Source organism: Schistocerca gregaria, chromosome 6, assembly GCF_023897955.1.
Source record: "Schistocerca gregaria isolate iqSchGreg1 chromosome 6, iqSchGreg1.2, whole genome shotgun sequence".
NCBI lineage: Eukaryota > Metazoa > Arthropoda > Insecta > Orthoptera > Acrididae > Schistocerca > Schistocerca gregaria.
Genome location: NC_064925.1, coordinates 140281336 through 140305451, shown reverse-complemented (window position 1 = coordinate 140305451; position 24116 = coordinate 140281336). Strand labels below are relative to the sequence as shown.

The 24116-nt window shown below is 38.5% G+C and overlaps 1 protein-coding gene across 2 annotated transcripts in view; it reads left to right on the top strand.

Moving 5' to 3' along the window:
* The window catches only part of LOC126278182 (little elongation complex subunit 2-like), a 213881-nt gene that overhangs the window by 44968 nt on the left and 144797 nt on the right, over positions 1–24116 (top strand). For both annotated transcript variants that reach the window (XM_049978091.1, XM_049978092.1), the window contains one exon: positions 17309–17440. In XM_049978091.1, the coding sequence (XP_049834048.1) occupies positions 17309–17440 (132 nt within the window). The remainder of the gene's footprint in view (positions 1–17308; positions 17441–24116) is intronic.

The following is a 24116-nucleotide window of genomic DNA, read 5'->3' as shown; positions in this document are numbered from 1 at the left end:
TGTCAAACATTCGGACAAACCTGTGTTTATGGCTTACATCACCCATTGGAAGGATGATACAGGTGATGAGACGACCAAGAGTGGAATGGCATTATTTGTCCACTGTACATGCCGTTGTGTATATGTCACTCTCATCACTCAATTTCCAATGTAGCATTCAATTTAATGCAACATTAAGGATAACAGTGCACTCCCGGCATCTTCCACCACAGGAAAATTTGGATAATGTGGTCTCTAAGATCATCATCTAAGAACTCCCTCATCTCTTTCTCCTCCTCGGAAACTTCAGCATGCATCACAATCAGTGGGCCTGTACATACACCTGTCCTAAGGGTTGAGTAATGGAGGTGTTCCATCTTGTTGAATGATGTCTGCTTCCTCAGTTCAGAGGAAGTAACACATTTCAGCACTGCAAATGAATAATCCACAGTCATTGATGTGTCACTTTGCTTTCCTGCACTAGTTGATATTGTCCTTTGAGAAGTGACAGAGAAGTTGCATGCTAGTAACCATTTTCCCTTTTGGATCTATTTGCCAGCTAAATCAGCAGGTGCCACCAAACAGCCTAAGTGGATGTTTAAAAAAGCCTACTGGATACAGCACAGCAACCTGGCTATATTCTAACATCAATTGAGCATGCAGGACATGATGGAATATGTGATTACCACCACTCATAAGGCTGCTGCTACCTCTTTCGTGACGTTGCCTGTTAAACCAGGCAGAGGGCCAGTCCTGTGGTGGAGCAAGGAATGCCATCCATCTCGTGACAAGTCTTGAAGCCTTTCATGTTGCTTTGGCAAATGTTTAGTGCGCAGTCAGTCAGAGCAAAAAGCAGTCATGGAAATAATTAGTACAGTCTGTTAACTCATTCACACCCCAAGAAGAAGGGGATGAGAAGAGTTAGTAGAAAAGCTAAAATGCATCTTCTACAGTAGCCATAGGGGACAATTATACTGTAATCACTACATCTGAAGCTGTAGCCCATACAGTGGCAACATACTTTGAAGTAAATTACGTGTAATGTCCACACCACATTCCAATGCAAACAGGAATTAGCTGACAGGACATGATTTGACTTAAGCTTCAGTAACATTTCAGGGTACAGCAGTCTCTTGGATATGGAGGTTTTACAGCATGCACTGTCTGCAGCTCACAATGCAACACCAGAACCAAAGTTCTCTACAATATGTTGTGATATTTGAATATTCATTTCAAGAACTGTCTCCTCACACTTTTTAACTGAATCTAGTCTGAGGGTCAATACCCTGATTCTTGGACATTTGCAATTATGATTCCCTCTCCTGAAATCTGGGAAGGACCACATCAGCCTAAATAGTTTTTACAACTTAGTATTTTGCAATGGTACACAGAATTCACTTAAACAAATTATGAACAACTTCTTAGTATCAATTCTAGAAACCAGAAAGCTTAATAGTAGTGATGGTGTAACAATTCTAAACTTACTTCTGCAGGAGGTTGAGTAGATACAACACACACACAGAATTAGTATGTCACAGTGAAGTCTTTGAGGCAGAATACTTAGCTTTAGAAATGATCCCTGTACACATAGATGACTTTTATTTATTACTGTCCATGTCATTTAACAGTTAGCACATGGTTATACACAGAATGAAATCTTACATCAAGGTACAGCTGACTATAACATTGATACACTGTTCTGACTTGTAATAGGGTAAAATTCGAACTGCTGGATCTGGTGTAACACAATGCTGTCATCATAAGCGATAATTGACTGGTACTGCACTTATGTCAGCATAAGTACTCTTACATCAGTGGTGACGTATAAAACGTCTTGATAATGTGTCTACACCGACATCTCTCATTTGTTGTTGCTGCGTCAGGCAGCGTCTTTCCTTTCTTCTGATTCCATCATGGTTTGCCATGGGACCTCATTTTTTTGGGCGACACCACAAATGCTTTTCAACAAATTTTATCCAGGCGAACTCTTTAATTAGAGATAGTTTGAAACAGCTTTTTTTTCTGCATATAAATGTGTAGTGAATTTTCGATTATTGGTATTGCATATCATCTGATGAAGCCCACTTCTGAAAAAAAATAGGCATAAGAATTTTAGGACTCAGCTGTGGGACGTAGCATCTTAGAACAAAGAAACATGTACATTTGTCTTCCAGCCAGCACGTAAAGAGAAGCGAGAGGGCAAACAGATGAAGAAGAAGTCTGCTAAGAAACAAGTAACTATGGTAGCATCCACACCACTCTCTACCAGTTTAGGGACTCAGTGTGAGATGGAAATTTTAGCACCCCCAAGGACCTCAATCTCGCTGACATCTCGGCAGCGATGGTCATAGCCACCAGCACTCAGCTGGTGGCTGCAGATGATTCTGAGGTGTATGCTGCCTCGTTGGTTCTTTCATGCCTTCCCAGGCTACTGAAAGTGTCATCCCTCAGTATGATTGTGGTGCTTATTTTCCCCATCTTGCGGAGTTATGACAACTCTTAAGCATTATATATGGCTTTTGTGTTGCCCTTTAGAAAACCTGGTTTCTAGCAGTGCGGACCCCCATCCTTTGTGGCTATCAAAATCGTAATGCGTGTAACAGGATGTCAGATAGAGTATGTATCTATGTCCTTACCTCTGTATACAGCGAACCTGTGCTCCTTCAAACACCTTCAGAAGCTGTGGCTATCAAGGTAGGAAACTACCATCTGCATCATGTAACTTCCCCCAGATGGAGAAGTACCACAAGATCTATTGATTGCTGCACTAATTTCTCAACTCCCCCCCGCCTTGTCTACTTCTGGGTGATTTTAATGTCCACAACCCTTTTGGGGGGTGGAACCAAGCTTACTGGCCGTGGTAGAGATGGTGAGAATCTACTACCGCAACTCGACCTTTGTCTCCTAAATACAGGTGCCGTGAGCGTGGCACGTGACACACAATCTGCCGTTGATCTCTCAGTTTGCAGTCGTGGCCTTCTATCGTCTAACCACTGGAGAGCTCATGACGGCTTGTGTTGTAGTGACCACTTTCTGCTCTTCCTGTCACACCCCTGGCGTCACTCACAGGGCACTTGCCCAGATGGGCTCTTATGAAAGCTGACTCTGACACTTTCTCCTCTGCTATCACCATTGGGCCCCTGTTGCATGGTAACATTTATGTGGTGATCCAGAATTTTACTACAATTCTTGTTTCTGTAGTTCAGTCGGTGATCCCTTAGTCCTCAGGTTGCCACCGGTGGAAGACAGTGCCTTGGTGGTAGCTGAAAATCATTGTGCCCATTGGGGATTGTAGGCAGTCCCTACAATGTCATCAGTGCCACTCATCAATGGAGCACCATGTTGCTTTCAAACGACTCCATGCCCGGATCTGTCAACTAATCAAAAAACAGAAGCAGGAGTGCTGGTAACAGGATGTCTCCACCATTGGAACACGAACCTATCCTTCCCCGTTTTGGACTAAGTTCAGACGCCCTTACGGTTATCAGACTCCTGCAGGTGTACCTGGAATTTCCTCACATGGAGCTGTACATACCAATCCAGATGCAGTCACAGAGCATTTTGCCAAGCATTATGCTCGTACCTCTACATTCGAGAGTTACCACACTACCTTTTGTACCTTAAAGCAATCTTTTACTACTGCCGCCCTGAGCTATACAATGTTCCTTTCAGTGAGTGGGAATTTCTCAGTGTTGTCCGGACGCAACACCTAGGCCAGATCACATCAATTGCCAAATGATTAAACATTTGTCAGTTGATAACCAGTGCCACCTTTTTGCCATCTTCAACCACATTGGGAGCGATAGCAAATTTCTATCATAATAGCATTATTCCAGAGCTAAGACATGATAAGAACCCACAAGATATGGATAGCTATCACCCTATTAACCTCACCAACATTCTGTGCAAGCTGATCAAATATACGGTGAACCAGCAGTTGTCGTGGTTCCTCGAGCCTGGGGACCTTCTGACTCCATCCCGGGGCAGTTTTCACCAAGGTCGCTCCACCACTGACAGCTTGATTACCTGGAGTGGCAGCAACACACCCTTGATACATTGCATGAGTGGGGTTTCCAGTGGCCTCTCCCAATTTTTATACAGAAGTTTTTGTCACTCTGCACCTTCTGAGTTCAGTCAGTGCTTCACACAGTTCCTCCCATAACCAACTGAATGGGGTCCTGCAGGGCTATGTGCTGAGCGTCACACTCTTTTTAATGGCCATTAACGGTCGCACAGCAGCCGTGCGGTCCTCAATATCACCCTTCTTATACACTGACGACTTTTGTATTTTCTTTTGCTCATCTACTATTGGTGTGGCTGAACGTCGACTTCAGGGCGCCGTACCAAATGCACAGTCATCGGCCCTCATCCAAGGCTTGCAGTTTTCAGGTGCCAAGACTTGCGTCTTGTACTTTTGTCGACTTACTGTTCACCTGCACCCACAATGATATCATGTTGACTATCTCCTTAACGTAGCGGACTCTTATCAGTTTTTAGTGCTGGTTTTCGGCAACTGCTTAACTTGGCTTCCCCATCTTCATCAGCTTAAGCAAAAGTGCTGGCAGCACCTTTACATTCCTCAATGTCTGAGTCATACTGACTGAGATTCAGATCGACTTACACTGTTGCAGCTGTACAAAGCCCTTGTACAGTCCCCTCTTGACTATGGAGCCTGGCATATAGTTCAACATCACCAGCAACATTGCAGATGCTGGATCCTGTCCACCACATTGGAGTTTTAACTTGCAACGGGAGCTTTCCAAACGAGCCTTGTAAACAGCCTTCTCATGGAAGCTGGGGTTTCTCCAATGTGGATCAGGCGACAATAACTGCTTGTCAGTTGTACTGCGCATATTCATAGCTCACCTAAACATCCAGGTTACTGTCTCTTTTTCCCTGACACGGTGAGCCATCTCCCGCAACATCGGCCCATATCAGGGATTACAATTGCAGGATGTGTCTGGCCTCTTCTCACTGAACTCTAGTCTTTTCCCTCTACCACTTCTCCTCCGGCTCTGCTCACGCCGATAACATAGATGACAAGTATAATGCTTTCGTTAACATATTTTTCATGAACCTTGAAAGTTGCTTTCCATTAGAACATTCTAACGGGGTACTAGCAGTAAAAGGCAGCCTGGGTGGCTGACTAGTGGGATAGGTATATCATGTAGAACAACGTGGGAATCATATCAAAATGTTAGAAGTAACCACACTCGAGCTACAGTATTTTAAGGTGCTTAATACATTGATTGCCATGGTATAGTCGGGTTACCGACCCCTAGGGGCCATTTACTTTTTTTCCATATCCTACTTTAGTTTGCTCCAAGAAAACTTGTTAAATGCAAATAAAGTGAAAATATGGCATTTTAGTACTCTCTTTGAAATTTTGAAGGTGGCAGGGGTAAAATACAGGGAGCGAAAGGCTGCAATTTGTATAGAAACCAAATAGCAGTTATAAGAGTTGAGGGGCATGAAAGGGAAGCAGTGGTTGGGAAGGAAGTGAGACAGGGTTGTGGCCTCTCCTCGATGTTATTCAATCTGTATATTGAGCAAGCAGTGAAGGAAACAAAAGAAAAATTTGGAGTAGGTTTTAAAATCTATGGAGAAGAAACAAAAACTTTCAGGTTCGCCGATGATATTGTAATTCTGTCAGAGACGGCAAAGGACTTGGAAGAGCAGTGGAACTGAATGGATTGTGTCTTGAAGGGAGGATATAAGATGAACATCAACAAAAGCAAAATGAGGATAATGGAATGTAGTCGAATTAAGTCGGGTGATGTTGAGAGTATTAGATTAGGAAATGAGACACTTAAAGTAGTAAAGGAGTTTTGCTATTTGGGGAGCAAAATAACTGATGATGGTTGAAGTAGAGATGATATAAAATGTAGACTGGCAATGGGAAGGAAAGCATTTCTGAAGAAGAGAAATTTGTTAACATCGAGTATAGATTTAAGTGTCAGGAAGTAGTTTCTGATAGTATTCGTATGGAGTGTAGCCATGTATGGAAATGAAAGATGGACGATAAATAGTTTAGACAAGAAGAGAATAGAAGCTTTCGAAATGGGGTGCTACAGAAGAATGCTGAAGATTAGATGGGTAGATCACATAACTAATGAGGAGGTGTTGAATAGGATTGGGGAGAAGAGAAGTTTGTGGCACAACTTGACTAGGAGGAGGGATCGGTTGGTAGGACATTGTTCTGAGGCATCAAGGGATCACCAATTTAGTATTGGAGGGCAGCGTGGAGGGTAAAAATTGTAGAGGGAGACCAAGAGATGACTACACTAAGCAGATTCAGAAGGATGTAGGTTGCAGTAGGTACTGGGAGATGAAGAAGCTTGTGCGGGATAAAGTAGCATGGAGAGCTGCATCAAACCAGTCTCAGGACTAAAGACCACAACAACAACAACAACAGTACCTTTTTAAAAAATTTTGTGTGAGTTACGTATGACTCACATGGTCGCAGAATAAAGGTACCAGGTGTGTCATTTGCTGTCGGTTTTTCATTCCACAGCATTATTTGTGTACAGTTCCATTATTGCTTTCCTGCATTGTTGCTACAGTCTTTATTCATTGTTGTTTGCTCCTTAACAAAGTGGTATTGTGGCAGAAGAAAATCTCTTTTAAAAGGTATGAAGATAAACAAAGGCATGTAAAGCAGCTTTTAGATGAAGTTATGGACATAAGTGATGAAGATTCTGTGTCTTTATTTGGTGATAGCCCAGACGAATTTTTACCAGAGGAGACCGGAGGTGAAACTGGAAGTTCTGATGATGGAATCACATCATTGAAGGTAGGGAGAAGAGTTTGATGTCCACATTCAGTCAAAGAACCAGACTTCACAGATGTAAAAACCAGGCAACAAAGCACCTCTAAATATCTTAGTGCCATAGCTACTGCAGCTGATTCAGGTTCAGTTGAAGTAAGTGTAATATCAGAAAGTTGTGAAGATGAAAATGACACATTTAGAACAAATTCTAATGAGATTGTCTGGGGGCCAGTTAGGGGTAAAAATATGAAAAAATCTACATTTATTCATTCCAGTTCTGGTGTAAATGCTTCTGTTGCACTAACTCTCAAATGCAAGTCACCATATGATTTTTTTTTTCAAATATTTTGTAACCAATGAAATTTTAGAATTTGTGAATCAACAAATTAATTTGTATGCAAAACAAGTCTTAGAAAGTCATTCAGTAACTGTTAATTCAAGATTGACAAAGTGGACTGATGTCAGCAAAACTGAAAATGAACAATTTTTAGGATTTTTGTTATGGATGTCACTAAATGTAAAACCGAGGATCTCAAATTATTGGTCAAGAAATATTCTCTATTACGACAATGTAAAAAGTGTTATGTCACACAATCATTTTGAACTGCTTTTACGTATGTGGCAGTTTTATGATGACAACCAGTGCCCACCGGGAAACTGCTTATTCAAAATTCAACCTCTTATTGATAAATTACTGCAGAGATTTCAAAGTGCAGTTGTACTGGAGATAGAAGTTTGCATTGACAAAACACTTGTGCCATTTTGAGGAAGACTTAAGTTTTATTCAGTATATAAAGAATAAGCGCCATAAATTCGAAATTTAATTGTTCAAACTTTGTCTAAAGGGTGGCTTCACCTGGAATATGAAAGTTTACTGTAGCAAGAATGCAAATCTTGGTGTTCCTCTTGCCACTTCTGTTGCTATGAGCCTTATGAGTGGATTACTAAATGAGGGCAGAATCTTATATACAGACCATTTTTACACGAGTGTTCATCTAGCACTCCAGCTTCTTGAACAATCAACACATTTAGTTGGTACTCTAAGATCAAACAGAAAACTGATTTCTCAAGATGTTGTACAGGAAAAATTGAAGAAGGGGGAACACAAAGCAATCTAAAGTACCACAGGTGTAGTAGTACTGAAATGGAAAGATAATAGGTATGTTCTGCTGCTGAGTATTGTTCATGGAGAAGAAGAAGCAGAAGTTGAAACCAGGAAGGGCATAAAGAAAACACCAGCAATTATAATTGACTATAATCAGTCAGTCTTTCATAGATCTTTCTGACCAAATGAAGTCGTACTCGCATTGTCTAAGGCGGGATGTGAAATGGTACTGGAAACTTGCAATTGACTTGTTGACAGGGTCAGCACTGGTAAATGCTCATATGATTTACCGATACATCATCAACAAGAAGATCTCAATCACAGAATTCAAAGAGGAAGTGACTTTGAGACTACCCCATGCAGAAGATGCCGATGAGCCTGGGACATCTCTCACCAAATCCACTGTGTTACATGCAGATTATGCACTTGTGAGCATGGGAGCAGCCAGGCGTAGGTGTACAGTGTGCTATAAAAATATGAAGAATGAATTTGGACGAGAGCAAGCTGTCAAGAAATGCATGTAAATGTAAGAATCACAACTCATAATTTTGCGTAGAGTGTTTTTTCATAAAGGACAGTGCACACAGGTGTTAGAGAAACAAAGTGGAATGATCCAAATATTTCAGTTTCACTTTTGTTGCAATTAGAGTTGAAGAATCCAAATAAAACGGTATGTGATTAACAATCTACTGTGTAAGTAATATGTCAAACTAAATAATAAATAAATAATAAAAATAAGAAAAGTCCAATACGACTGAGTCATGTGAGTTATTTATAACTCACGAATTCAAATGTCAATAACTACTCTTGAAAACTGTAGGCCACAAACATGATTTGTTACTGGGGCCATAATCTACAACAACACCGAGTCACAGCATGCTCCTGTGAGTTACAACTGCACCACAGAGCTTTAAATGGAAAAATGTCCGTGAGTTGTATTTACTTCATGTGATCCGAAGATAACACTTCCTGTCTGTTATATTTAACTCACTTGGTAGTCAAGGTGTTTTTATGAAGGCAAAGGGTATGTGGTACACAAATAGAATAGCTAATTCATAGGATGAAATTAAAACCATATGGTCAGTCGTGAAGGAAGTGTCCGGTCACCAGCACAAGATCGACAGTATGAAGTCAGTTCATAGTAAAAATATTTCTGTTACTGATAACTCAGATATATGTGCAGTATTTAACAATCACTTTCTGAGCATTGCTGGTGAATTAAATAAAAACTTAGTTACTACAGGGAATTATATAACTCACCCAGAAAACGTCTTTCGAAGACTGTTGTCTGAAATACTCCTCTATGATACTGACAAAGGGTAAATTGAGTCCATAATTAAATCACTGAAGACTAACGACTCTCATGGATATGATGGGGTACCTAGCAGAATATTGAAGTACTGTGATGCACATGTTAGCCATGTACTTAGCCATATTTATAATTTTTTCCTTTAAGAATGATCTGCTTCCTGAATGATTACAGTATTCAGTAGTAAAGCTGCTTTATAAAAAGCGAGCAAGAGATAATGTAGACAATTCTAGACCTATTTCTGTGCTGTCAGTGTGTGCTAAAGTTATTGAAAAGGCTGTATATGTAAAGATAATTGATCATTTTATTTCACATAATTAGCTATCACATGTACTGTTTGGTTTTAGAAGTGGTTTAACAAAAATGCTATATTCTCTTTTCCCTGTGAGGTACCAGATGGGTTACAGAAAAGGATGCAAACACTAGGTATCTTTTTTTTATTTAACTAAGGCGTTTGTTTTCATCACAAAATATTGCTTCAAAAGTTGGACCATTATGGAATACAGGGAGTAGCTCACAATTGATTTATCTTGCACTTTAACAACAAACACCAATAGGTCACACTATTCACAGTGTTGAGAATGGGTGTGATGTGGGGTCTGAGTGTAGCACAGTTAAATGAGGGGTGCCCCAGGGTTCGGTGCTGGCACCATTCTAGTTCTTCATTTATATAAATCATATGCCATCTAGTATTACAGGTGATTCTAAAATATTTCAGTTTGCTGATGACTATAGCTTTGTAGTAAAGGATGTGTGCAACATTGGCACTGTTATAGATAGTGCAATTCATGACATAAGTTCATGCGTTGTAGAAAATAAGCTAATGCTAAATCACAGTAAGACCCAGTTATCACAGTTTTTCACACACAGTTCTACAAAACCCGATGTTTCAACTTTGTAGAATGGGCATGTGATTTGTGAAACTGAACGTTTCAAATCTCTAGGCATTCAGAGAGATAGTAAACTATCATGGAAAGCCCATATTCAGGATCTTATTCAAAGACATAATGCTACCATTTTTACTATTGGAGCTGTATCTGAAGTAAGTGTTAGTAGTGAAAAGTAGTCTGCTTTGCCTATCTTCATTCGCTTATGATGTATGGTATTATATTTTGGGGTAACTCTTCCCATTTTCAAAGTATATTTTTGGCCCAGAAGCTGGCGGTTTGGGGAATAAATTGTGTAAGTTTGTGAACATCTTGTCGACTCGTGTTCGTTAGAGTGAGTGTTCTCACATTGGCCTCTCAATATATATGTATTCTTTGCTGTCATATCTTGTTGCTAATATCAGTGTATTCCCAAAAATTAGCAGTTTTCACTCAGTTAATACTAGGCAGAAATCCAATCTGCATTAGGAACCCACTTCCTCGACTCTTGTGCTGAAAGGTGTGCAGTTTACTGCTGCATCAATTTTTATTAAGGTACCACAAGAATTCAAAAATTTTAGCAGTAATCCACGTGCTTTCAAATCAAAACTGAAGAGTTTTCTCATGGGTCACAACATCTGTTTTTTGAGGAGTTCCTTGAAAATTAAGCTGATTCCTGTGTTGCATTGTTGACTGCGTTTACATCAACTTGTGGTTTATCTTTTATTGGGTTCATAAATGTTTTTTTTTTCTCTTATTTTATGTTGGTATTTCATGTACTGACATGTTCCATGAACTTGGAGATTTGCTCATCAATTTGGTCCCCTGGAACTAGATGTGTAAAATTAAAACTTACAATAAAAACAACAACAAGGACTAGATTTGAACTATTCTTGCATACAAGATATGACTGTGGTGTTGTTTTTGTCCCAAGTGTACAAGCCACTCAATTAAGACATTATAAAATGACTGAAACAAGAAAGCACAGGAAGTTCTTGTACAGAGGTTAGTCTGCCTTCATTCTACAAGGAGGAAGGTAATGATGGTCTGCCTTCATACTACAATGCGGAAGTTAACGATATCGGATGCTGTGCATTTTGCAAGAAGTGTGGGGGATTCCACACAAGAAAGCACAAAGTTTGTTTTCATCAGATACTTACAGACAATGTCATGCAAGAGAATAAAAGATTTGTTGCTGAACAGTGGCAGCAAATATTGCGATTAGGAGAGAACAGTGACTACTTTAGCTTCAAAGCATATGTTGAATGGTGGTGTTGCTGCCTTCTGTCTGTCCATGACAATTTATTAAGTTTTGCAGGAACAGATGACAGAAAACAAGAATAAAGGGAAGATGGGATGAACCAAAACCTTTGCCAGTTTGTACAATATCAAAAGTTATTGAAGCAATAGACACAGTTAAGCATTAGTGTTGAGTTTTGAAGTCGACAAATAAGTGGTGAACATATTAACTAAGATGGACAAAACCATATTAAAAATAGGGCAAAATAAACAACTATTGATATGTTTATGAAGCATCTGCGAAGACAGGGCTGGATTCAGTATAATTAAGCTAAAATGAATGATAGATTAATAGTTGGTTAAAATGACAATCCCTATTCAGGTACCAGGTGTGATGTCCCGAACATGTTTTCGAAGGGTGCATTTTGAATTACAGTTTGTTGACATAACATGTCGGGAATTGTGGCGTTAAGAGATCACATATTTCCCAAATATAGTATCCACAATTCTGCATTTTCGCTGATGAGAAAATCAAATCATTATCAAATTAGTGTCCCCCTCCCTACCACCACCACCACCATCACCACCACCACCATCGCCACCACCACCACCACCACCACCACACACTGTGATCGTTAAAATACATGTTCCTTTCAAAAATGTGCTAACAAGACACCACTGAACAATTACAGCAGAGAACATTAGCAAAATTTCTTTAATTGCTTGTATAATAACTCCTTAAGACACACTGCTACCAATAGTAGCACATTTGGGTGACAAATGTAAAAACATCATCCTACATCATGATTTACACTGATAAGCCAGATCATTGTGATCACTTGCTTAATAACTTGTCTGTCTGTCTTTGTTACAAAATACATCACTGATTCTGCGTATCCGGGATCCAACAGTTTGTTGGTAGGTTTATGGAGGTATGTGGCATCACTTGTCCAGGCACAGGCCATGTAATTCGCTTAAATTATGTTCTGCTTATTTGCATATGCGGTGATGGCATCCAATCGTGACCCAGATTATAATGGTATGGCAACAAGAGAAGCAGTGCAAAACTGGATTGTGCACTTTATTTTTCTCTTATTACAACTGACTTACTTGAAACGTTCAGCTGATCCTCTTCTCTGGATACGTAGCTACGTCGATCTCCACAACTTCTTCTTCTTCTTCTTCTTCTTCTTCTTCTTCTCTCTCTCTCTCTCTCTCTCTCTCTCTCTCTCTCTCTCTCTCTCTCTCTCTCTCTCTCTCCCCCCCCCCCCCCTCCTCTTGAAATAACTAGGTGCTCTCATAATACTTTCAGTTCTGTTCTGGTATATTTCCATTTCCACAAGTCTCACGTAAGTATATAAATTCTTGCAAGTCAATTGCTTCTTTAACCATCAGATACAATTAAGTATATTTACAATGTGGTGAGTTTAATAACCACCAGAAATTCAAAGACAGTTCTTGCTTCTAGAAAGTCTAACACCTGAATTAAGAGTCTCTAGTCAAATCATATTTCATTTGTTCCTAAACACTACAATCATTAAACCAACAAGGAGTAACGCATGCTTGCTCCTTGTACATCACATACAGCTTCTATGGCACAAGTGGCAAACACTTGTCTGCACCGATCGACCTCCACGATTCCAGTATTCTCCTGATACTCGTCCATCCTGCACACACAAAAACCGTTGGTAGATACACCTCCACTCTCCCACATTCATACTTAAAATATCGAGTGTTTAAGATGGTGGAAGACCAAGTGTCTCTAGAATTTATCCCAAAATTCTCAAGGCACTACATATCCCTCCCCTTAGCTCGAACACACTATATTTTATACATATTTATTATGTACATTAATGTCTCCCATAACGCTAATTCACTTTTTAATCAGTATACATTAGTATTTTAGTAATCGTGTACTTAATATCTAGCTCTTCTTTCTTTGTTTTGAGAATAACTATCTGAGCATTTCACCTACTATTGGAGTTAGCACTTTTGTGTCTAGGAACCGTGTGGATAACATTCTTGATTTCCATTCACAAACTCCAGGTGTCATAGACACTTAATTATTATAAAATTCTTTATTCTACTTCTCTGTACTGCTTTTTCTTTAGTACATATTAGTTTCCTTATCTACTGTAGCTTGTAGTCTGGACGAACTGTGGGAAAATGAGTGTTCTTTCTGACACTCTGTTATAAAACATAACAATGCTAGTGGAATGGAGAATCCAAATTTACCAGAATAATCTCTACAAAATTTTGTGACTTTTGTCACAATACTGTCCTTTCCCCTCCTTGGTGCCCCTGTTTGCACAGTATAGGTCGGCCTTTCTTAGGTCCGCCTACCTGCCCTGCTGGATGCGCCCTCCTTATCTTCCTGGGTAGGTCTCATGGTTCATTACCCTCATTTACATCTTTATGTACACTATAATTAAATACTGTCTGGAAACTAAATCTGTTTCACATTTAACACTCACTCCTTAATACTTCATTTAATCCCCTAGAGTCCTCCATTACGCTTCCACTCCTAGGCTTTCATTATGCACCACATATATATTATTCAATATATCATATGTTTACTTGTCCCACTATCCTACAGATCATCAGAACAATGTTCGACTGACATTCCTGAATAATTATCACAATTAGTTCCTCCCTGGCTTATGCTCATTAGTTCCTCCCTGGCTTATGCTCATTAGTTCCTCCTTGGCTTTTGCTCTCCTTAACTACTCTCACTTCCTTCTTATGTATCCCTAATGTTGAATTATCATAGTATTTATATCCTTATGTACATATGTGATATAGAATCATCATTGTTCTTATACATATATTTCCTATATATACATATTAATAAATACCTACATGATAGTTTTTTCAAGTAATTAGGCGATGTAGAACCATCACAATAAACAGCCATGTGTGCATATTTCTCTATGTGCACATTCTTTCCCCCTACAACACTTGATGGTTCTTACATCAATTTTATCTGTACTTTCGTTGTTTGCGTCTTCGTGTTTCATTGTGTGTATGCGTAAGTGTGTCTGTGTATCCTGATTCTTCGGCCTACTTATATGAAATAAATTGAAGGTAATTGGAAACCACAGAAAATGAGGACTTTAGCAACAGAAGTATATGAATATGTAAAGAGGGAAAGATAGACCGGTACTCAGATGAGAAGTAAGAAAGGAAAAAGTAGAAAAGGTTGCCAAGTTTGAAGAAGAGAAAGAAGATAGCCCCAAAGACAGGAAACCCTTCCCATCCCCCTTCTCCAAGATCCCTACTTCGCTGCTACTTTAGTGAGAAGCCGGAGGAGGTATGGTGTTAAATGTCTCCTACAGAATGGACATTCTCACCGTCACCTTTGAAGTCCCCAAAGAAAAATCTTAGCAACCCGTATGGAACGGCAAATGGTGAAGAATCAGTTACACTTGTCTGAAAGATGTGGTGTGTGTTTGGTGTTAGTTATGCTTTTTACTTACTACCAATGTCTTCCAAAACTAATACAAAGTCTCCCCTTTACATCAAATTTCAGAAAAGGTATAAAATGTTCTATAAAAATAGAAAATTATACACTACAATCAAATAGTTGTTCAGTTAATCACTTTACACTATATTTCATACACACATAAAATACTCTGTTCAGTTTATGTCGTCTAGACATCACTCGGTTTAACTAGTATCATCATATTATACCTTTCTCTCAAATAATATTTTATTTGTTTCATTTCGTGACTAGGGATCACTGTTCATCTGTGATTCTCTTTTAAGTTTCCTACTTTACTGTCATATCCATTTTTCTATGTACTAAAATTATAGGATATTTAAGAATTCAAGAATAGATTACAGAATAATTCAAGATTTGAATTCTTTCCATAAATTATCTATGCCTCTCTTAGTATCATTAAGTTCGGAAGATAAAATCGGAGACACGTTGTCGGAGGTTACTCTCGCGGCAACTTTTCTGTCTATCATCTCTTCCACCTGTTCATCCAGATTACTGATATTTATTATGTCTGAAGTGGCTAGTTTCTCTTTAAAATTTCTTTCTACATTATCAACTTATATAGTGTGTTAACACCTGCAATTTGCAATTGGACTATTGGTAATAATTTATCCCATTTCTCAACACTCTCCTTTAAGGTGTGTAATTTATTACAGTATCAAACGTAACATTACAGCCACTTTGAAATGATCCTAGTTTTTCGCTCAATTCAGGCTCTACGCTATTACATTCATGTTCAATATCAAATCCTAGTTTCTTTGCCAAATCCTAAAATTGGTTACTCTGTGTCTGACTAAAGTCAGTGAACAGCTGATTGACGTGGCTACTTAAAGAGCTGGTTAATTCATCCTTCAAATCTATTTTAAAATTTTCCACTTTTAGTGGTTAAAATGTCAAATTAAGTCTTCAAATTTCCCATGCCTTCACACAACTGACTAAATTCCTTATTTTGTTTGTCTGCTTTTGCACTTAACAATCATAAAGCTTTATTCTGAATGTCCAATTTATTATTTACTTGAGTATTCACTGTGTCTATTTCTCTACTTGAATTAGCACTCTGTGCATCAAGCTTTTCACTTTAAGTGGCACTTCGTGCTTCTTGTTTTTCAGTTAAACTCACACTCAGTTCATTCCTCAAAGAAGCATTTTGAGCATTCAACTCTGTTTTCTGTTCATCTAACTTAGCATTCAACTCTTTTCTTAAAGAAGCAATTTGAGCGTTTACAGCTGCTGAATCTGTGCGCTGGGCTTCAATTAAATTTACAATTTCAGACCTGACTGGCATTTCCCTAGTCACTTTAATAGCTGTGACTGGTTCTGCTAGTTGCTGTTTGTGATCTATATTCTTTCTAGTTTTAGATCTAGTGATCATTAAAAAACACCTCTGAGCATAATAACTATACTAACAGTCTATTATTGAACAGTGTCCTTAACTTTACATTCGAATAATTATTGTCTTTTGCTCACCCGGTGTAGAGTCTTAGGCTGTGTTAGTGAACAGGTGTGGAATCGGCGCTGGTGAACAGCATGGGCGCAGGCAGCGTCAAAGGTTAGTTTCAGCATCGGTGTCGGTGAACAGATTTGTAGTCAGCACCAGTGAGCAGCAGTTGGTATCAATTTCTGGTTACCGCATCCACGCCCTCGCGATCTATATGAGGGCTGCTTACTCTTCACACTGGATCCTCGTTGTCGAATGGATCTTGTCGTAACTCTTCTTAGTCTAAACAGTTGAGATTTTCCTTATTTGTTCTTTTTGTCTGGTATTCATCCACTTTCACCCACTTTGCCGTTTATGCAGAATCCAACTCTGCGAAACAATTTCTCCGAACCCTATGTTCTGTGAAGAGTCATGGATGTGCAACCATTTAGTACCTAGTGGTAGTTTCACTGTCCTACATCTTTCCGTAGATACTCATGACAGTAGCATGTGAACATTTGACCAGCTTCGCCGTTTTCAAGATACTTGTTGATAGGCTCTGTGTAACAATAATCTGCCCTTTGTCAAAGTCATTTTTCTCGTTGGATTTCTCCGTTTGCGCCCATATCTTTGCTAGGATGATCCCCCATCCATGTCTGTTCCACTTGCGTACTTTGTTACCAAATCATGTGGCTGCAGTACCAGCAGGCGGCATCCAATGTCATTGTGGGCAGTGGTCATAATGTTTTGGCTGTTCAGTGTATATATTTTCTGGAAGGCAGATTTTCGGGCAAGAAATTGAGGAAAAAGGAATGCTGCACCCAGCACAGGTTTGGAAACATTTAATCTGAAGTGCCTCAGTCATTGCTTATCTCTTTTCTTCTAGTGAATTACATTTGCACTCCTCTATGAGTTACCCCTCTCACACATAATTCTAAATGACTTTTCATTTCTCTTGTGACAGCACCTGAAATTTTTATCTCATCTTCATTTTAACTAGAGAAGTTCTACCAAAGTGCATAAAACTTTTTGTGAGTTAATTTAGTGTCCATGTGATCCTTTCTGTTGTGTATAGTTAGCGCATATATGAGATATATATCTAAGAAATTATCATTTTTGCCACAGACATTGCACCAGCAGGTGTTACAAGAAAGACCTATGTTTTACAAATATGTTGAGAACATATGGCCTACACATCAAAAGAGATGCAAGAATATACATCCAGAAATAAAGAAGTATGTGGATACAGTATGGAAGGTAATGTTCATTTTATATTTTAAATTGAGAGTGTATGCATTACCATTTAGTTACTTTGAATGCTGTGCCAGACAGTTGTGCATTAAGTGTGTATTCTCCTGATATTTTTTTTCTTCAGCCTTAGATATTTCGAATTGTTAATATCATTTTAATATATGTAATACAAACTTACTTTCTTTCTTTCCGTCTTATTGTTGTAAATTCAGTTCTGATGATTCTGTTTCTGTACATTTTTAAAATCCACCCTCTTTTGAGCTTATCCTCCATTATTCTCTATGTATTATCATTGATTCCTTAATGATATTAATTTCTTTCTTGAATCTGAAGCCGGCCGCGGTGGTCTCGCGGTTCTAGGCGCGCAGTCCGGAACCGTGCGACTGCTACGGTCGCAGGTTCGAATCCTGCCTCGGGCATGGATGTGTGTGACGTCCTTAGGTTAGTTAGGTTTAAGTAGTTCTAAGTTCTAGGGGACTGATGACCACAGCAGTTGAGTCCCATAGTGCTCAGAGCCATTTGAATCTGAAATTGTTGCTCTCTATTGTAGGTAATTTGTAATATCCCACGTTCTTCTATTGTAATGTATTTTATGTTACACTAATTTGTTATATGTATGTCCCTGGCATAGCTCGAGAACACTTACAATAATTTCATCTAAACAAGATGCACATCAAGGATGTTCCCAGCAAACACAGATAGCACAGAATAAGCTCAATTTTAAAATATGTAATTAGGGTAATGAACAAAAACTTAATTAATAAGCTGAGGAAAAATTGAAATATTTCACGAAAAGCTGCTGTAAATGAAGTTTCAAAAATGTCATCTGTTCAAGACCTAGCTATTTTGCACATAAAGAGATACATTGGTGTGGTATTTGAATGTCAAAAAGGCTTCCTTCGAATAAAGTATGTTAGGAAGCAAACGAGGGATCGGTAAGATAATGCTTTCCGAATAATACTTGAAGTTCAAAAATGGAAGAAATCAGTCAGATATTTTATGAAATGATTTGTGTAAAAGAAATAAGTGGATCAGAGAAACGTTCCATGTGCCTTTGTATGATGCTCAAAATCATGAACAGAAAATGAGGTGCACCAAACATTTACCTAAAATTTTTTATGCCATGCTTTTAGACAGATCATTACACAAAACGTTTGACTTTCTTTTCAAAAATTTTGTAAGTTTTACTTTTACAGACTATTTAGAGTAATTGAAATGCTTGGTCTTAACACTGACTGCTGATGGATTGCGTTTGCAACATCAAATATCTGTAAAATTTAATAGTTCATTGTAATTTATTAGGAATTAAATGTGTGTGAAAATCAAGTTCTTTGGCAAGACCTTAAAAATATACTTAGCGATACAGTGTAAACGGTATACATAAAACTTAGTACTCAAAACCATAACTGAGTCACTAAAAATATTAGAATGGCAGGGAATCGAACCCAGAACCTTTCCCTTACATGTAATTATTAACTGTATATGCTACCCCTACAAGACAGCTAGCTACTCTCTAGTGGTATCAATCTGTGCGCTTATGTTAGTATTTAGCGTAGTCAGTCATGTAATAGTCATTTCTCCGCATTTATTGGCTGTTAAAAGTGCTTGATCATGTAAAAAAAAAATCATATGTAATTTATTGATGAGATAGTCGAATGCTCCTCTGCTCATTCACGTGTATTCGAAGAACTTGTCTGGTGATCTTTGTAGTTGACGATACTTATGAAATTCTCCATGGAGATTCTTCCCTTTGTAAATTTCATGCATAGCATTCCTTTTCACTTTATTTTCTTAAGTAAACCTAACTCTGTAGCCTTACTCTCCAGCTACAGTAATCTACATGTTAAGGACACCGTTTTATAGAAACAGCTGGTTGGTGCGAGCAGCCATCTTGTAGCGTGACATGGTCGCTCGCACACAGGACACCCGAGGTTTTCGCCCGATGTTGCTGCTTGTCACTGGAGTGTCACGTATCCAGAAGTCGCTCGCTTCTGTCGCTCATTTAGGACACGGCCTTAGTTGTCAGAGTTGGCGTATAAAAGTCGTAACATGTAAGCGTAACTCTTGAATGGCTCATTGAGTGCAATGGCACATTGGAAGATATCGGAATCATTTTCAGGATGCATGCGCGTGTGTGAGAATGAAGAGGCTGACATATTAAAATAATTGAAACCAAGCTACATACATTAGTGTTTATAACCATTGTTTTTGGGCTTGCAAGACTGTTTGGAGATAATTGTGGTGACATTTAACCCCTAGAGATGGGGCTGATAGTAGGAAAGGGGGACACTTACTACATAACTTTGAGTACTTCTAGTAATTTCAACCATATTTGGTATAGGTATATATCTGAAAAAGAAAATTACTTGAGTCAAGGGCATCCGCAGCACACCTGAGAATGGAAATAGAAGCTTGTGACATAGAGAGATAACTCGTATCGACTGTTTTATGTTACTTGCTCAAGAGTGGGTTTACTCTAAAATTTGTTTATTCTTGTTCCTGGAGGGGAAACTAAAAATATTGCATATCATCAAGTCTCGTGTTAATTTAATATTTCAATACATTTTTAAAAGATTTTGTTTTATAATTTATGTGCTGTATTTTTAAGTTTAAAAATGCAAATGAAAGTAGTTTGTTTATTTTCTGTTCATAAATGTAATTCATTTTCCTATCTACTGGCCAATGCTGGATAATCTGCTAGTTCTGGTGTAAGTTACAATATAATGAAAGGGCTTCAGCTGCCAGAGACTGGCCACGTGTGTGTGTGTGTGGGGGGGGGGGGGGGGGGGGCATGGGTGCGTGCACGTGTGTGTGTGTTTGCATGTTGTCCATTTTTGACAAAGGCCTTGTTGGCCGAAAGCTAACATTCTGACTGTATTTTTGTTGTGCCTTTCTGCGACTCAGCAGATCCGCTACATGGTGAGTAGCAATTATGCTTTTCATTATATTGCTACAGTCCATCCTGGATTTTCCATTGTCTTTTGTAAGTTACAAAGATAAGATTAAATTCTGATTTTAAATGAAGACCTTTGTTGAAAATTGAAAATACTTGTAATTTAGACCAATATAAATTCAAGAACAGTAACAAATAAACATTTCCAATAAAGCTTTCAGTAGGCTAGCTGTGGTAAAAAGAAAAGGTGCTAATTTCAGCATCAGTGTCTTAAAAGAAAGCAGTTTTGTCTGCAATTTGTCAAATAATTGAAATTTTGAATTGTCACTAAGCAAGTGTTCAACAAAATAATTCCACTAAAAATAAGTTTTATATGCTTGGTGAAATCCGATATCAGAGTAGCAGAGATTTCTTTGTACTAGAACAAAGTAAATCTCTTTGGGCTTTGATGTAAAGTTTGAATGACCTACAGAATTTTGAAAAGTTTTGGCAATGGACATAGCAAATACATGATTTTCACACATACTGTGGTGGGGCCACAGTGGCAGACCGTTGTGGCTCTAAGGATGGACATGGTTCAGATGTGTTGCTACTTAGTGAATCTTGTTTTGTTTATGTGTCTGTCTGCGACTGAAACTATCTGTTACACAGTGTTAATGAGTGACTACTCTTACTTCATCCATTGTCTGTATTCCATGTAGTACTTTCCAGTTTTTCATAGTTTTATGTTGTACATGGAGTATAGGTGTAGTGATATTTAACTGCTTTAAAAATAACTTAAAAATGCTAATACAGCAGAGTCCTGCTAATCTGAACCCCGGTAATGTGAAAATTCGGATAATCCGAACATGCAAAATGTTAGTCTAAGTATGGAAAACTGCTGTATGTACACACCATTTTAATTTACACAGTACAATAAACATGTATTGGAAAAATTGGCAAGAAAACATTAGGTTTAAACAATGCATAACAATGAAAGAAAAGTGGACATTTTATCCCTACTTTCTAGATGACAAAACCTCAGTCATTCTTTTGTGGTGTAATGAAGACAGTCTGTTATATGACGCATAGTTGTGTCATCATCTTATAAACATCAAATCAGCAGGTGTAGCAGTGGGCTGTTGCTCCAAATAACGTAGCGCGAGGTCAGTGGCTTCTGCTGCATCATTGTGTGGCACTAGCTCTTCTTTGTCGCTTTCAGGCTCATTGTCACTTCCGTCACAGCAGTCCACTTCTTCCTGGTCTTGAATCACAGCAGCAACTAAATCAGCATCAGTAAGGTTCTCGACACATGCCCCATCCGCTACCATCCACTCATCTACGTCTCTTCACTAGCTTCTTCACATCCAGGGGATTGTATGTACCATTTGTAGTAGATTTTCCTCTTCATTTTCAACTAGGTTGTCCTAAAATTCAAAAGATGTCCACAGTTTTATCCACGATTTTCTCAGAGTATTTTCTGCAATATTCTGCCATGCCTCAGCAGCACAATAAACAACATCCTTCCATTGGTCTTTCTTATTTTGTCCACTAAAGGAATGCTATCATATTGGGTCAGCATTCTTAAAAATTGTTTTCTGTAAATCAGTTTTAATGTTTGCAGTATGTCCTGGTCCTTCGGCTGTAGAAGTGGTGTAACATTCGGCGACAAAAACTTCACCACAATTTCTACATCACTTAATTCCTCAGTGCTGGGGTGAGTTGGCACATTATCAATCAAAAGGACTGCACGGGGAGACAAATGATTTTCCTTAGAAAACTGTTGAACAGAGGGAACAAACTGGCCGTGAAACTATTCTTTGAACAGCTTACCATCCATCTGTTCTTTTTTCTGGTTACGATAATGTACGAGCAGGGACTTCAAGTTGCAGTTTTTTAAAGCTCTGGGCCTAGCAGATTTGCCGCTCAGCGTTAAAGGCAGCTTGTGATTACTAGCAGTGTTGCCACACGCTAATAAAGTCACATGATCTTTGCACATTTTAAAACCAGTAATTTGGTCTTGTGCTTTTGATGCCTGGCTTATTGTTGACAATGCCCTAAAATTAAGGCCAGTCTCGTCAGCATTATACATTTATTATTTTTTCAAACTCGCCCAAGTATTCCTGTGCTGCATCATGTTCAGAAGAAAGCTTCTCTCAAGTAATTGTCAGCTGATGAATTCCATGACGTTTTTTGAATCTATCCAATTTGCACTAAAAAACTCATCACCATTTATTAACTTGTTCAGGTAAACAGCCTTCTCCTGAATCAGTGCTCCACTCAAAGGAGTTCGCCTTTCTCTTTCCTGGATAAACGAAAGGTAAAGAGTTTCATCCACTTTATCATACTGGGACGGTTTAGAAGTCTGCCGAATTTCGAGTGTTTTTCTCAAAGACATTTCACAGGACTGTTCAAGCTTCATTCGGTTCTTCTTCCAATCATAAATGGTTGCTTTGCCAGTTTAGATATTCTCACCATTGTGTATTCGCTTCAAAGCATTCAGTTTTTCTTTGAGAGTTAATGTTGCATGTTTCCGTTTACTCAAGATGAAAATACATACACCACTACACCTGAACGAATACAATACAACTGTTACACGTGCCAGTGATCGATAACTAACATAACCAAGCACTTTGCGAGCCATTGATCTCAGACACTACAAAGGTCTCAACAATGCTCAACCCCAAGGGCAGTGAGTGAGAGAGGGAGCCATTGTTCCCACACTTGTTCCCATTTGTTACAATGGTGGACCTACTTATCTGCTTGGTATACTTCATTCTAGAAACGCATCACCATAATTCCGACTAAACCGAACAAATCGGTAATCCGAACAAGGCCTGGTCCCAATTAGTTCAGATGAACGGGACTCTACTGTACTACTTAAGAGAGAGCCCAGAAGTAGACAAAATACATTTGTTGTTAACAAATGTGAATACAGCAAGTTAAACAATATTGTATTGCTATTAATCTGGACGAATAGCTCATGACAGTTCACGCACTACAAAATTAGCATTTATTGTTTCTGCTTATTAAATTGCAGTGTACTTGAAACAGTTGCTAAACAGGGAACACTATTGCAATAGTCAATTGCTATATATTACAAGAATTACTTTACAAAAATCATCTACCTGTTCAAGGTGTTTTTTAGTTTCTTCAGTGTGTTTGGAAATCAAGAATATTTTGCTGAAAAAATGAATTTTAATGGTGTAATTATAACATCAAACAGTTGGTTCTAATATTGTGTAAGAAAGAAAATATGTAAGAGGAAAGGAAATTTTAAATAGGTCCAAAAGGTTTGATTTTGGGTCGTTATTTTCAATTTTTAAATGACCTTTTCGACAAAGAACAAATAGATTCAGTCCCTTCTTCTAACTGTTATAGTCCACCCACATGTGCTCAATAACATTTCAGATTGTCTCATTGTCCCTGTATTTGCATTCTGATCTAAAACACATTGTGGTTTCTAAATTTTTTATTACTTTTTTTTTCTTTATCGGTCTTTAACATCTCACATTTCTGTTGTGTTAGTTAGTGCACATTTAGACATCTCCTTTGTTGCAGCCACTTTGTGGAAAATATCATACCACTGGACATAAAGTGGACCCTTAGTTCCAGTATCTTGTGAAGTTTTGGCATATTGCGCTTGTTCCTGCAAGCAGTACGACATGCAACTGTTACATAATCGTAGTGTGTGTCCAGATTCCAAATAGATTGTCCTGTGTGTTTGCCCTGTGTATTTTTTTTCCTTCATATTGTGGAACAGACCTGTTGTGTTGCATCTATTTTTATACACATGAAAATTTTAGATAT